The sequence below is a fragment of the Numenius arquata genome, chromosome 17 (assembly GCF_964106895.1).
Source record: "Numenius arquata chromosome 17, bNumArq3.hap1.1, whole genome shotgun sequence".
Taxonomy (NCBI): Eukaryota; Metazoa; Chordata; class Aves; order Charadriiformes; family Scolopacidae; genus Numenius; species Numenius arquata.
Window position 1 is genome coordinate 4,380,361 of NC_133592.1, and position 16,486 is coordinate 4,396,846.

A 16,486-nucleotide genomic window follows, 5' to 3' on the forward strand; every position below is an offset into this window, starting at 1 on the left:
GTGTGAGGAAAAACGTACAGGATCTGCTATTACGATGCCAATAAATGAGGTCAAGACAGAACATTGGGAAGGACGAGCAGAGGCTACTGATGCACCTGGCTGAGCCCTCTGGTCCATTCTCCAGCCTTCCATCCACTGTCTTCACCATCAGTTATCACAATCCACATTCTGTGTCCCCCTTCCCTCAGGTCCCCAGGCTCTATCACTCTTCCCTGCACCTGTCATCGCTTGGGGCAGAAAAATTCTTCAATGTAGCAGCAGGTACATCCACAGCATCTGACTCTTCTGTTCTGGTCCTTGTTGGCAGGAGTTATCTCTGGGCAAAGAAAATTATCCCTTTGTGTAAAACAAAAGCACACAAGCAACAGCAACAAAACAATGAACTAAACTGGTGTACAGGCTTAGCCACTGTAAACTTGCAAGAGGAAAGGATTTCTTCTTTTAAAACAGTTTTCCTCAGAGGGGGCAGGTTTCAAGATGGCATAGGATTTGGAGGATACAGCTAATTTGTATATGCATTATCATCTTACATGCATAGAATTAGCTGTATCTTTTTGAGCATACACTTTCCCAATTTGGATGCATAATTAAAGCATTTGCATTTGCAAATTAGGCAGATGGAATTTTATGCCTAGCCTGCTTGGGGGGGAGCGGGGGGGAAGAAAAAAATTAAGTCTGAAAGAGCTTGCTCCAAGATTTGGGTAATTGCTAATTAGCCCTGATGTCAAACAAACCTGCTGCATTAGAGTCACTATCTGTACTGGCTGAACCTTTGGCAGGAAGGCTGAAAAGGCTAACTACGCATAAAGACCACTGTAGGGGGACCTTTTACAGTAAAAGGTAGCAAAGTGAATGTGACAGCCTGGTCCTTCTTCTGAAAGAGCTGCTAACCAATCTCAGAAACTACCAGCATCTTCAGTCTCCCAGAACCAAATAAGAGACAATGTTCAACAGCGTTGGCTTCCAGTTGTCTTGGATCACACTGGTTTTGGCTAATATCCCAAAGACAGGAAAGCCAGAGCTTGTACTCTCAATGCCCAGGCAGCTGGGTAATTGTTCCAAGCTGGACCAAGCAGCTTAAAACACAGTAATCACTGCAGGGAGCCACCTCCTGTTAATCACTAGAGGAAGGCGAAGGGGCCATCTGAGGTGATGGCACTGCGACCCATTCTCCCAGCAGCTGCTCGTACCTTCCCAGCCTTCCGTTTGCAGCCTGTCCCTCCAATGCAGGAATTCACCAACGTGAGCAACACTGATAGGCAATCGCTCTATTTCAAGTTTTTTAAAACTGGGGAAAAAAAAAATGTTGTTGTTGCTCTGAGTTGTTTTAGTGAGAAAAACTAAAAACTTTCTCTTTTGCTCTCTCTTTCCTTCACTCATTCATAACACACTTGTAAAAGAACACTTCTGGCAAAAGAAGCAGAAAAGGCAAAGAAGGAAAAAAAAAAAAGCCATTCACAAAAATCTTTCTCCCAGTCTTCTCAAGTCTCTCATCCAAAAGCTTTTACCTAAAACTAGGGAAGAGGAGGGGAAAAAAAATTGTTGGTGATCTTCTGTTGCATTAAGAAAGCCCACTCATATTGAAAGACAATATTTTAAGAGAGAAACATCCACAAGGTGTAAGGCTTTCCTTAGCATTTGTGAGATGCTTTTGGTAGGTGACACACACACACCTCTCTTTCAAAAGGTACTTTTAGCCAGCTAATGGCCTCACTCCTTCCACAGAAGAAAGCTTCACTTGGGTTAGTTCAGAGCAGTCTGTCGGAGACGTACTGTGCATGCTCCCTTGCAGAGTTCATTCTGTTCTCTCTGGCTTCACTCTTCTTGTGGATGAGAATGAATTCAGACTGAAACTATAAATTTGCCTGCTACAGATGAAGATACCAGACAGTTGTCTGAAGCTGCTGATAAGCTTATTCTAATTACAGTGATATTTCCTGCCTACCACAAAATGGTCAGTGCATTTCCCTGCAGTGGAAAATATAATCGTTTCCAGAGTCAACCAAAGAAAATCTTTGCAGTTCAGCATCGAGAAGTGCTGACCACCTCCAGCAGATGATCACCTTATCACTGCAGAGACTGGTGAGAGAGATGGGCAGGAAACTCCAAAGGCTGCCGACGTTCATGTCTGGACTAGGCTCGTAACAGAAACTGCCTTGCATTTGTTCAGCAGAGAATCCTACCGTAGGCACCACCGAACCCATCTGTTATTGCTGAGCACAGCAAAAAGGGACTTGCTGAGTTTAATCACCTGAATTTAGCACAGCCCCATCAGTCCAGTGTCCTGCTCTGCATTATTGCTAATGCTGCCGAAAGAGCTCAAATAGCAGCCAGGGCAGTGCAAGTTCATCAGCATGATGTTTCTGAAGGTGTTCTTCAACATACTAAAAGTGAAACAGAAGGGAAAGATCGTCTTAGTTTTGTTAAGAGTAGGATATTACAGGATCACTGTGGAAGTCACATCTCAGATGAACAAAGCCTCCTGGAGCAGTGGGAAGCTGGACCTCACAACACTAAGTGACTTGCCCAAGGCCATAGACTACAGTTAGAAGAATCCAGATTGCACGACTTCTCTGATCACCAGGCTGCACTGCTTTCAAGTCCTTCTGTCAGCAGAAAGCTCCGCCTTCCTCCTCCAAGAGAGGAAAATAAAACATTGGACCTTCCACAACCCACATAGAAGCTAAAACGGAAGCTCACAACAACGTGGTTTCCTCCAAGAAACGATAAAAGACAGTTGTAGCTTTGTCCTCTCAACTACCTGTTCTCACACCCCATTATTTTTACAAGGTGTTCCATATTGGTTCTACATTCTGGCCACATGTGGATGATAAAACGCCAAGAATTATTTAAACTGGTAATGATAGGAAAGCAGTAAATGTTGATATTACAAGGGCAAGGGAAGCCCTTGGACAAAATGATGATAGCTCCCTGGGGAGCACATGTGACTGCTGGAGAAAGACCTTGTATGCCTCAACACACAACAGGGTTATTTCTATACACTATGAGGCATTACCCATTGGTAGCCTCTCTGAAAAACAGGTACAGATGTACCACATCAACTGCACTTGTAAGTAGCAAGCACAGTCTCTTCCTCCTAGTTGATTTTTGGTAGCCTTCACCAGATATTGAGAGATAGGCACAGATAAACTTGTAAATGGATTAAGAGTTTCTAGCATTTGTCAATATAAACCAAAGCAAATGACTGAGAAATCATTTATGGCTAATTCAGATATGAGGTCGTGGGATTGAAGTGTTCAGAGATAGAAAAGAACTTTGAAGTCAACTTCTTAGGTGGCCGGAATCCTGTCCCAAGATGGATAGTAGGATCTACTGGGTATGCAAATTCATCAGCTCTTCGCAAAGAGGCAACAAGAAAACTGCCTGCAAATGAAATGGAGCAGATCACAAACTGCTGCAGTCTTGCAGAACATATGGAGATATCCAGCACCAAGTGTATTCTTCCCAGATTGCAACGTACCAGCAGACTCTTTGGAAGGAACAATACTGGCAAGAAGCAAGATACTCCCTGCATGCACCAGCAACAGTAGGTGCTGTGTCAATGGAGACCAGATTTCAATTTACCCAGAAAATGAAAAGCCTTTGGTACCCATAATTACAACTCTAACTCCTCAGAGCTCTTAGCAGTAACTAAACCTCCTGTCACCCCAGGCAGGAACATAACATTTGTCAGGCTTCCTTTAGAGTATTTAGAGGTCTGGGTTCCCTCTAAATGCTGAAGCCTTGGTGTGGTTTCACACCCAGATGAGGCAGGGACACGGAGTGTCAGAAGCACACCATGTGTGCTCAAAAGCCCTCACAATCAACTAAGATGTGGATGACTGGATGTACTGAGCACCTGTTAAAATTAGGCCTCTCAGTAAGAGAACATCCTGCTGGTCCCCACCTGCAATCATTGCCCGTAACACCAATGAGGAAATGAGCTCCAGAGGCAGCAGAGCTCACTGCCAGAGCTCAAGCAAACACAACAGTCCTGGGCCTACTCACATAACCCCCAGGCCTTTGGATCATGCTTTTAATCTCAAGCTGGAAGGTGATGAGCAAGAGGAGAGATAGAGGATTTAAGCCACTACCACTGCTCTGACGAACTCTTGATGAGAAGCCTATTTTGTTTCTCAGACCGACTTTGGAAGACTCAAATCTTCCCAAACAAAGAGTCTTCCATATGGTCGTGATTTGCTGACTTGATTTCAGAATTACATAATATTGGTATTTATGAGCCAAGTATTTAATCATCAGCTGAAAGAACACTGGGCCCATTGTTGGCCTGCACATTATTACGGCTCCAGAAGCTCAGGGCAGCCCACCCCACTTCTCTTCATGCAATTGATCTGGGACTTCTTTAATGAGCGTGATATTAAGGCTGCAGGCAGATGGGTACCGCAAACTGTATGTGGGGAATGAAGGTAGCAGTGGGGAACAACACATTCCCGTAGTCCTTCATGCCTGCAAAAAGTTATTATGCAGAGAGAAAGAAATTTCCCTTGCAAAACAGCCAAGCTGACATGACTGGTAACCGTGCACTGCCACCTCTGCCCTTTGGTATTACCATACCAAAACAAAACAAGGCTTAGTGCTACAGCTCTGCTCAAAGGATGGGTTCAATACATCCAACAGAAAGGAAAAAAATTTAGTACTTAGATCTGAACCTGTCTTCCACATTGAAAATGCCAAAATTTAGAATAAGAGTCCTTACCATCCTGTGTGGGACAGTGCCAAACTGCTAAAGTGCAAGGCCCTGCTTTTGTTCAGAACACATGCCAATCTAAAACCAGTCTCAGATAATCTGCAACTTGCAATGGAAACTGTCCATTCCCACTGACAGACCAATTTCTCTGGGTTTCTTCACGACCTGTACTACTGCTGCCGCCCCAGATAATCAATTGCCAATTCATGTAGCATTTCCCCATCTCCAGTTTCATGGCTTGTGTGGGGCACAGTACCCTTTTTACTTTTATTCAGCCTCACTCAGGAGGTTTTGAAAAACACGGATTTCTGCCCATTACATATTGGCATCTTTGAGGCTGGCCTACAGCTATTTTTAAACACATACAACACTGTGACAGGCAATGCATTCAGCTCTCCAGCTCTGATCCTCCAAGACACAGAACACTAAATCAGAAGTTAGCACAAGCTTTTTAAAAGTCTCTATCAGCTCCAGTTTTATAACCCACTTTACTTACAAATGCAGTCTTTCCAATCAATTTTGCTTTCAAGATTCACATTTATTTCCTTCCCTCACTCCACACTTCACCAAAATGCTAATGTGGGTAAAGACTGCTTCTCCCAAAACACATAGCTCAGCATCAAGTTCATCCGTCACAGATGTTCATATCCTCCGAGCCAACCTGGAAGCACTTTCCCAAACAGTATGAAATGGAAAAAAAGCAAATACCAACATCCTGATTTGCTCTGTCCAAGCAGTAGCTTACTCTGGGGGTTCAAGTAAAGTTAGAGGCAGGAGAGACCAAATAAATTATTCTGGTCATTACAAGGGTATTCCCTGCTCAAGGTTTTGTGTGGACTCCTATAAATGTGCCAGGCTTAAACCTTCCAGCACTTCCATCAGAAAAGGTAAACCACATTTAGATTTCAAGGTTAATTGCAAGAACACTGCTTTCAGGACAAGACTTCAGTTCAAATAACATTGTCAAAACACAGCAAGTTTGAAAGGTCAACCTCCCCCATCACCTGTTCTATTTTTCATTGGTGCTGGGAAGGATTCTACAACTGAAATGACTCCAGATTTAATTTTCTGCAGCAAATTTTTTTTTTTTTAAATATCTTTATAACGTTTCCCACTCACGTGTATTTTAGATACATACACAATTAAAACTACCATTTAGGTTGACATTGTGCTTCTCAAGTTTTAACTGCACATGATTGAAAACAGCTGAGGAATCATGGTTAAGGATGGAAATTTCAGTGCTAAATTCCACTTTAACTGGCATAATGATTATTTGCCAGATTAGTTCAATTGGCAGAAAGTTCTCTCTTCTGCTGCTACGTGTAGCCAGTATCTAATGGACTCAGATCAATGTACAAGCTGACCACAATCCAAAAGCAGCCCTTGCATCCCAGTTATTAACTTTTAAGATTGTCACTTGGCCCTCTGACTGCTTTCCCCCTCCTGCCTCGGGAGAGGCACATGGCTCTTGGAACATCAAAAAATCACCATTTTTCACCAAAATGGGAAGGAAAACAACATGAAGGCAGTGTGAGGTACCTTTGTCAGGAGGGATATCCAGCTCCTGGAAACGGCCCCTGGAGTAAGAACTTTGCACCTCAATAAGGGCTTTAATGCTTTGAGAGGTAAGAGATGGATAAGGACACAATCATGTGACTGCTCTCATCTATCTCTTGATAAAACCTCCTCCTTACTCATAATAGCATAATATTAGATCAAATACTGAAGTAAGAGATTTTCAAACCTTTTTTAATTAAATATTTATTATTATACCTCTGAATAAAAGCCAAAAAGAGAGCTCAGGAATCCTATACTTTCAGCCAAGACAGAGAATCAAAGACGGAGGGAGCACTTAAAGGGGTGTTCCATTGGAAGCTGAAGGACATCCCAGAGGACTCCAGATGGGAGTCCTCTTGACGTCTGGCAGATCTGCTGTGGTTCAAAAACACATCTAATTGGAAGCAGAGGGGAAGAAATGCAGCTATAAAACCTGCAGCTTTGCCTGCAACAAACCTTTCCAGAGTAGCAACAGTGAGAACAAAATAACAAACACCAGACAACCACTGGAACTGAGGTCCCGGGTTGTTCTGCAATAGCCCTTTAAGCTTAAAACACTCACCAGAAAGTGAACAAGGATTTAGCAAGAAGAGGAGATATTAATTTGGGCAAACTTTTGTCTTGCTTGGGGATTCCCCTGAGAGTTGCAGATTTAGGCTTTACTGCTTATCTTTCCAGTGACTCGGGTAATAAAGAATTATACACAGTTCTTGCAAAGCCTTGTTCACCTAAGCCTTCTCTGCAGGCTGTCACCTGGTTCAGCAAAGGACATGCAAAGACACTGGAAGTGGAATTTATAGCTACTTTATGACCGTGCTACAAAGTACTTCTAAGTACCATTAAAAAAACTCCAAGCACACCATGGTTTAAAGGACCTCTCTCACCTCCCCACAAACAAGAATACAGTATGTGACTTCTTAAAAGCTCACCTCTACAAAGATAATAAAGCCCTCCTGGTACTGCCACATACACACTCACAAAGCCAAAAGATAAAATTCAATGTTTTCTCCTTTGAAAAAAGTTATGTCTTCTCCCAGCTACAGCTTTGCTTTCATTGTTTTCCTCTCATTTCAGTTCAAGCCAGGTTGGAGGAAGTATCCCAAGTAAAACTGTTACCATCGCAAGCACTGAAACAGCAAAAGCAAGACTTACCTTTCAAAGCAGAAAGGATGGCCATGAAAAACCTACGGGCACGCGCAGTGTTCCCACAAGGGATAGAACCAAGCCTTGCTTTTATCACTGAAGTGGCTAATAAGAACAAATGGCTTCCAGCAATGCGTTATTGAAAAATGTTCTCTTGATATCCAGTGGTTAAACCCTACTTTCTGCCGGATTCTGTGAGACAGCGCACGTTTGTACTGGCTTTGGCTGGGATAGAGTTAATTTTTTTCATAGTACCTTGAGCAGGCAGCTCATCAGCTCCTTCCATCCCCAGCTTGGAAAGAAACTGAAAGAGCTGTTTGTAAGACACACACACAGAGGAGTCTCCTTCCTTCCACACCTCTGCTTTGACAACTGCTCTGTAATGCATCTCCGATACCCAGCCCCACTCCTCCCCTTAAGGCCTCTCCAGTGGCCTGAGCTTTATTAACGCAATTTTACCTCCTGCTCAAAGTTGCAGGAGCTTGGACACATTTGGGAGGCCGTGAGACTCTCCGATCACATCTAAGTACTTGTTCATGAATACTGATGGAGAAAAGGAAAGCCACACACACAGAGCCATGCTTGTAAAACCTTTGTGGATCTAGTGAAAGGTCAGCCCTTCCCTTCCCCACAGCCAGCACCATCATTTTTGGGTGCAGATCAATTCTTGCTAAGCTACCGAAACAGTCAAATTAACCTGAGCAAAAAGCACAGATGGCTGATGATCATCAAGCACAAGCATGTACTTAAACACCACCACACATAATTTTCAGGATTGACAGCTATAAAGTGAAGGAAACCACTAATTTCACAGTGATTCTCTGTCAACAGAATCAGGAAGTTTCCTCTCTATCAGAAAGCTCACAAGGCAGGTTTGGGAACAGGAGACTAGGGAAAAGAGAAAGAGCCCTAAAAAGTTTGCACGTTGGAAATCAATAACAACTAGAGGAGGAGTAAGAAGAGAGATGCCATTTGTAAGTAGTTTAATGTTCTGGCATTTGCATTGCCTATTGATCAGAAAGTGCAAAAAATGCAGATGAGGATAGAGGGACTGATGACAGAACAATCAATGGCTTCTTTACAGGAGTCATTCAATAATAGTGAAGGAAATTGGCCATTTTGCAGAAATCACATCAGGTGGGTGTGAGCTGGCACAATCTCCCATTGCCCAGAGGAGGATGTCCAAGCCCTTCACCTCCCTCCTGCCCCTCATTAGCTTGTGGTGCTCCTGAGCACAGTGGAGCGAGGAGAGAGGGAAAAGCTCAGTTCTATTCCCGAGCCTGTTGCCAACATGTTGGCTGGCCCTAGGCCATCATTTCTGTACAAGAAATTAGATAATACCTCTTCCCGCTACCTAAGTGTTGTGCAGCTCAATTAGTGAATGCTTGCATGGTACTTTGAATATACCAAACTGTAGAACAAGCAGCTGTTACTATAAATACTCTGCTGATCACAGAGTACATTGACCACACTGTTTATTAAGCTGGAGCTGAGGAAAACCTCACACTCACTGTGATCTATTTAATAGTTGCTACTTTTATTTTACTGTGTATGTAAATACATGCAAGGGGCTAACAAGACAGCTTGATTAGATCCAGCAGACTTATGTCATTGAATCACAGTAATTTCACCTTCACACTGACCACAGCCTGACTGAGGTTGTGACCTGGATCCTTGACAGCTGTGCCCTGTTATCATACTTTTCTGATCAATGTGAGTCTTCACAGGACATATGGAAGACTCTTTCTAAACCAAGAACACATGCAGGAGTGACCATGACAAATAGAGGGATCAAATCCCCATGTTGACAGCAGGAACACACAGACACGCAATTTATTACCCTCTGCATCAAGAACACATCCAGCTTTCCAGTGAAACCTTAGAGACATCACTGACTTTCATTGCTCATTGACTTTGTCACCCAAATTTCTCTTACTCCTGCACTAAATCTGCTGGGACTCAGGTGGGGAATGACAGAGCAAGAACAAGGAAAAGCCTCTGGAATGGCCACTGTTCAAGATACCCAGCTTGCAAACAATGTTTCTAGGCCATCCTAGGCATCTAACAACACATGTCTACATCTGTGTTGGCTCACCAAACTGCCTTGATGAGAAAGAGAGATCCCTTCACTAATTGACTAATTAGTACAGATAGAGATCATGACTCATACAGTCTGAGATATCTCACCTGGGATAAAATGAACATGACCTAGAAACATTTTATCCCTGTTGCTGTTGATGCCTACAGCAGTGCAATATGATTCCACCCAGCAAGTCAACACAACGTTATCTATATATTTTTGTCTGGAAGTGGTGAAATCTCTAGATAAAATAGGAGACATCCAGTCTGGCAAACCTCTGCTTGCAGACAAATAGCTCCTTATGACAGCTACCAACTGATACTGAGAGCAAAAGCCTCTAAACTCACAGCAGCCAACGCTCCATATTCCTCTTGCAACAGATCCCAGAGTTTATTCCCATGCAAACTTGTTTTTTGGAAAAATCAGCAGCAACTTGACTCTTAGCTTGAGAGTTCAGTCACCACTGAATGCTTCAGCAAGGCCATGCAGAGTGTGATGCAGGGACACAGCAAACACTGGCGTTGATAGAGGGAGGGAGGAAGGGAGGGAGGGAAGGAAGGAAAGAGAGAGACTGTCCCCTCAACAGCCAACATTTTAAGCGGAGCCAAGGACTGACAGGCCCTGCCAGCCAGAGCACTCACCAAGTTGACGAAGTCCTGGTAGCAGATCCTCCCCTCGGAGTTGCTGTCTGCCAGGGCCAGCAGGACCTCCAACTTGTGGGGGTCCAGCTCTGATCCGTGTCTCTGGAGAAGGGAGCGAAACTTCTCGGTGCTGATGTAGCCGGTGTTGTCAGGATCAAACTGGGATAGGAGGGGAAGTGCCAGAATTAACCATTCCATGTTACACACAACTCTGCCCTCCTATGCATTCATCACCCACCTGCAGACCCACAGGGACCCCAGGGTCTGCTCTAGGTTTTGGTGACACACTGGCCTGCAGCTACATCTCCAGCTTCTTTTCAGTGCTCACGGACTACAAAGCACCCTGCTGCAGAGAGGGAAAAACCCAGGCATCATCATCCACACCTTCACCCTGTCACCACCCAAGTTTCTGCTAAGCCGGCTCCCTTCATTTTCCTCCCCTCTGCATTTCTCTGGGCTATTTTTTATATCCCTCTCTATCTGGACTATGAAGGAAACCAGAGGTGTAGTCTGTGAAATAAAACATACTGAAAACAGTTTTACTCCTGTCTTTCCTAACACAATGGCAACACAGGAATACGCCATCCCTCCTCAAGCCCTTTCTGTGCTCAGTGTTTCTGGCAGTGGCCTTTCCAGATCTCCTCTACAGATGCCTTCAAAATAGGAAGTGCTTTCACTGCTGAAGAGCTCTCTATTTTATGATGGATTGGAAAGAAAGTCTTTGGACAGGGAGCAAAGCAGACAAACGTTATATCAAAATAAAAGTGACAAGGCAGTCACATGACATTTTCAGAATGTAAACCAGAGTCATTAGAAGGAAAGTCCCAGGTGAGATTTAGAGTGAATAGCACTCTGACCAAAAACATCACTGTTTTGCCTCAGACTAAGTGGTTCATCTCCTAAAAATGCCACTGATCGCAAGGAGACAGCTTTGCAAGTCTGCTCAAACTGACAACTGCTTCCAGCGGCCTCTAGCCCACACTGAGCTCCCCAGGGCACCCTGCGAGGGGCTGCCAGCTCACAGGCGGGCACAGCCCCAGCCCCAGCCCCGACAGAGCCAGTGCTGGCACCGCGCCGAGCGCGTTTCTTTTGTGCTTTGAAAACTAGTGGACGCAAGCTGCCAGACCAGCCCACACTAGCTGTGGTGCAGTCTGGTCTCTGCCAGCTCTCTGTTGCTGGGAGCTTTGCCTTTGATTTCCCAAACTTGGCTGTGAGGACCCCGGTGCTCACTGGCCTCCTTTTGTAGATAATGATATCAAGCTTGTTGGCTGGATTGAATGGCTGTCAGGGGGCACGGTGGTCAGGAAGGAGTCTTTTCATGGAAACATTTGGGACATAAAAGGCCTTGGCAGAGCCAAAAAGGTCTTGACAATCCTCGTTCTCTCCTAACCGAGAACAAAAGCTGAACAGGCGCCCAGCCTTCGATCAGACGCGGCGGAGTAAAGTCTGCCTTGGCAAGAGAAGGGGTGAGAAGGGAGATGCAGCAGAGGATGCAGCCTGCCAGCAGCAGGGCTGGCACTGCTCTGCAGGGAGCAGAGCAGCTTTAAACAGACTGGCCTCAGGCACGGGCAGCTTGTTCAGAGGACGCAGTGCCCATGTGCGAGGATCTGGCTTCATCTCCTTCCATCCCAAGCACCTTTGTCCCGCTGCTCCTGGGGTCTCTGGAGCAGGGCTGGTCTGCTATTTTGTCAAAGCAGCAGCCCCTCTGTGAAAAGCTGCTGGGGCAAGTGGATTACACAAAACAAGACAAACCAAGTGACCTGTGGACAGCCAGAGCTGGGCATTCTTTCCCCACCCTCTGCCAAGGGTTGTTCTGTCCTTGCAAGGTGGCCTGGATGTACCTTCCTGACAGCTGGCACCCAGAGCCAAAGGTGGATTTCATCAGCTGTTTACTGTTAAACAAGGGCTTAATATTAATCCCTGGAGAAGTTTAGCTCCCCTATTCCAGTCAGCCCACGCTGATGCTTTGAGTTAACAGATCAAATTCTAAAACCAACCCCAAAATCAGGGCTATTCCACTCAGATTCAGCTCTGGTGCTTTTTGGCTCTTGCTGGGACCCCTAAGCTTGCCTTAGTGTGCAGTGCCCAACCCAGAGGCACAGATATCCAGGAAATAAAGTATTATTAGCATAATACCTGAGATGACCTTTCTCAAGGGGAATTTGCAGAAGCTGGGAGATGAGTCATTCAGCGAATGGATCTAACACCTGCAATCCTATAGATACTGCTGTGTTCATCCTTGTTTCCTGAAAACATTTGACCTAACCAACGTCTTACTTAACTGCACCACTTTAACTATATCATGACATTTAAGATGTCAGAACTCATCTTGTCTAGGACAAACCCATTTGCTCCTTGAAGGCTTAAATGCCTCCCTACTTTGAGGGCCAGGGTCAGCGACTGAAGCATGGAACTCTCCCCCCTTGCTGTGTGCTCACTGTTTGACTTTGTAGGAAAGACCTAGGGTCACAGCAGTGGGGAACACAGCTATTCCTTCAAAGGGCAGAAGAGATACAGAGCTGAAGCACACAGGCTCCTGAAGCACAAAAGAGCTGCTCCAGATCACAAACCACTTTTCCCAGACTGTTCTGTTTTAAAGCATTCCAAAAAGAAACATTTTGTAACCAAGAACAGAAATTACACAACTGCTTCAGAGCTTCAAATGAGCCCACAAGGACACACTGATGACGCCAGACTCACTAGCCCTAGAACAGATACAAACCTGTCACTCAAGATGGTACTGTCCATACCTGTTACTGGCTGCTTGTTTTCCACATGGACAGCCAGTTGAAGCCTGGCTGGTGGCTATGAATAAGCCTCTGCTCCAAGGATGCTTCTCTCTCACACCAATAGGCACCAGCATTCCTCCTTCAGCTCAGTCTTGCTGCTTGTCCCACCGAAATCAAAGCACTGTCAGAAGGTAGCTAGTATTTTCAGTACTGCAAACATGCTAGGGAGCCTGTTCTCCTCTTTCACGTTACTATGTATAATTTTCTTTTTGGCACTAAGTTAATGATACTAATTAGAAATAGATTTGAATTAAAACGGTGGATCTGAACAGCATGAAAGAGTAAGAGGTGAACAATGAACAACTGGCATCTGAACTAAAAAGGCCTGCCTCAGAGCAGGACTAGATCACTGCTTCCACAACCTGGAGCAGAACGTTTTACTGTAAACTCCAGCTGTAAGGGAGGTCTCTTATTTATGTTTAAACTCTTTTTTTTTTCAGCATATAAAAATCTCATCTGCCACCACAGCACTCAAAATCCACCCCAAAACTTCAGATTGCCTCAAACTGACTGTTTCTGATATCACAGCTAGCCACAAAAATCAAGGGGTTGAGCCGGTCCTGCAGAACATGTGTCCCCACACACGGCAAAAACGTGCGATGGCACACTCAAAACACTTGGGTCCATCAATTATAAAAGCGGCAACTGACCTTTGCTAGACGCTTCATGTATTTATCCATGATGATCTCGTTAAGAGCCAGTTGTCCCACAAGCCCAGCCGAGCACCTTTGTTTCACAGAGAGGACAGACGATGACTGGCAGCCATCAGCATGGCTGTGCTGAGCCCCAGGTCTAGCCCCACAGAGAGCGCTCCCCAAAGTCCCCCAGCAGCCAAGTCAGAGCAGTAGCTTCCTACAGTGTAGTTACTTCTGCCTCTGCCCATCTACTTGGGCAGACAGGCACAACACAACCCGTGCAGGGATAAGGAAGGCCATTTGCCCCCCCCCCTTTCCCTCCCTCCCAAACAATAGGACACAAACGGCAATTTCATGCAAGGTTTCCTCTGCGTTTCAATGACAATCACCCTTAACTCCCTTGATCCTCAACCAGGCTCTTAAGCAAAAATGTAAATACGTTAATGACCGTAGCAGCCATCTGACCCAGGATCTTAATTCCCTGGCCCAAAACAAGCTTTTTTTTTTTTCTTCCCCTATTTCTTCCTTATTTTAGAGCAGACACTCCATAAACTGAAGGCCCCACAGCAAAACTCCAAGACAAAAATAAGAGGAGGGGGCCCTGGAAACTCTGATGGAAATATGGTTGAAAAAAGAAAATGAAATCTCAAATTGTTCCTCCTCTTTAATTAAAGACATATCAGCCACGGCTGAGTGAGCAAGTAGGGTGGAGGCTGGTGCTGCAGACAGACAATGGGTATCTTGGGAAAACACAGACATTTCACATAGCGCAGCCAGCTGCTCCTCTCCCCCATGGCAAAAAGCCCTCTGGGGCATCAGAGCAGCTGGAGAGTCAACAGCTGAACTGGGCACAACATGAGGATCCTTGGCTGGTGTTATGATTGCAGATCTGTCGCAGGAACAGAGAGTCTGCTACCACCCGAAGTTTCCCCATTGAGGGGCTTTGTCTTGGCATGAAGAAGAGATATCACCCAAGCCATAAGTTGTCTTTGTAATGGGCAGGGCTCCAAGCAATTTCATCTAATTTGGAAGTTGGCTTTGAGTTTGATCAGTCCCTACAAACCTGAATTGTTCTATGGTCCAGTGGTATCTTCACTTCTGGCAGTCAGGCCCCCTGGCACTGACCCCAGCTCTGCTCCAGACTAGGAGGCAGATTCTGAAAATAAATTGCCCTGAGCTTTAGATTCCCCTCCTATTATATGGAACAGACAACTCCTGCCTTATTTCCCACCAGAAGGGAGCTATCAATAGTAGACCTGCTTCTTGTTCACATCTAGGCCCTTTCCCACTGGAAAGGGGGAGCTAATCACATGCACAATCTGTTCATCTCCAAGGGTTTCAGAAACCACTCTGAGCTTTGCTGGATTTGAATTCAAACCGTTAGATGGCACAGTCTCCGCAATCTAGGGATGCTAACAAGCTTTGGAAACAACCAGACCATCTCCAGGCTCAAGGGCCATGCTGTAGTTTCAAGAGTCTCCAAGTCAATGCATGGAATGACAGACTCCAAGTTGAAGCTGTGAAAAGACAGTTAAGACAGGCATTGAAACTCTCCCCAAGATAGTCATACATCTTACCAGAGCCCATTATCTACCTTTCCACAGTCTCTGGGGTCATGCTGTGAGTTGGTGAGAGGGGTTTGTTTTGTTTGTTAAAAAAAAAAAAACAACAAAAAACAACCAAAAAACCAACAAAAAACCCAACCACAACAACACAACAATGTGGCAACAGCGTATGTAGCATTTGCCGCTTTGATGAAGATTAAAGGAACAACAAGCCAGAAGATGAAAGTCTCCTTTATAATCAAATGAGAGGGCAAAAAGCAGGGGTTGTTTTAACATAAATTTCATCACTGCCTGGTGGTGATGATCTATCGAGCAGCTTAATGATCCTGCTCTCTCTCCCAATAGTGGGAGGTGCACATGAGACGAGAAAGTGTGATCCAGAAGAGAAGGCAGCCAAAGTTAAGTGCGTATACCTGCACCTTGAAATCCAGCTTCTGACCATTAAAAGTCACCTAATTCGAGTTGCCTGTGTGGTAAAACATTAGTGCTGGCTCCAGTGACGCACACTCTCTTCCCCTGTAAATAATGAATTTACCCACCACTTCCCAGACAATGTAAAGTGATTAAAGGCTGTCCAGCAGTACTTTTAGTGCATGTTAGATTGCTTTGACCTGAGGTGAACCCAAGGGCTGGAAACATCACCCAGTTCTCAAAAGCCAGATTGCACTTAAGCAGGGAGGATATACCCTCACTAACTCACCAAGCAGGGCCCCCAGACGGACCCTTCCCTGGAAAGCTGCTGCCAGAGTGCACAGAGCTACCCAGCTCAGCATCCACCCAGGTGAAGGAGGTGATGGCAGAGCAGATGGCCCGTCACCTGGATTCAGGTAAGTGTCTCTGCATGCAGCTCGTGGCGAAGTGGAGACTGAGGGAGTTGGTATAACAATCCTTTTTCCTGGAAGAGCAGAGTAGCCTGAAGGACCAGGTCCATCAGCTAGCTGACCAATGTGTAGAGGCATTTCTGCTCTAATTTATTTCTCCTACTGTCTTAGGCGCAAAGACAAGGAAGGGACCTACATTACTACCATCTGTTATTACCTTCTGCAAAAGCACTTCATCTAAACAGACACTGGAAGCACAGATTCAACATGAACAGGAGAATAAAAAGAATCAGGAGTGCATGACTGCTCAGTTGTTAGGCAGACAGTAAAAAGGGCTTGGGCCCTGGTATTGCCAAGATTTCTGGAGTGAGCCCAGGTGCCTCTTGCAGTGCCTTGACTTCCCCATCTACAAGGCACAAGACACATACCTGTGCCTGCGTGATTGAGCACAGTGAGGGTTGTAGAGCGCTTACAGAGCATGGCTGGACGATAGCTGCAATGGCAAAGGGCAATTAGCGAGCCACAAGGCCAAGTAGCACAGGGAGAA

General features: G+C 45.2%; 1 protein-coding gene across 3 annotated transcripts in view; it reads right to left on the reverse strand.

Moving 5' to 3' along the window:
- RHBDL3 (rhomboid like 3) overlaps nt 1–16,486 on the reverse strand; it is a 61,820-nt gene that overhangs the window by 12,723 nt on the left and 32,611 nt on the right. For all 3 annotated transcript variants that reach the window (XM_074160188.1, XM_074160186.1, XM_074160187.1), the window contains one exon: nt 10,130–10,288. In XM_074160188.1, coding sequence (XP_074016289.1) covers nt 10,130–10,288 — 159 coding nt within the window. The remainder of the gene's footprint in view (nt 1–10,129; nt 10,289–16,486) is intronic.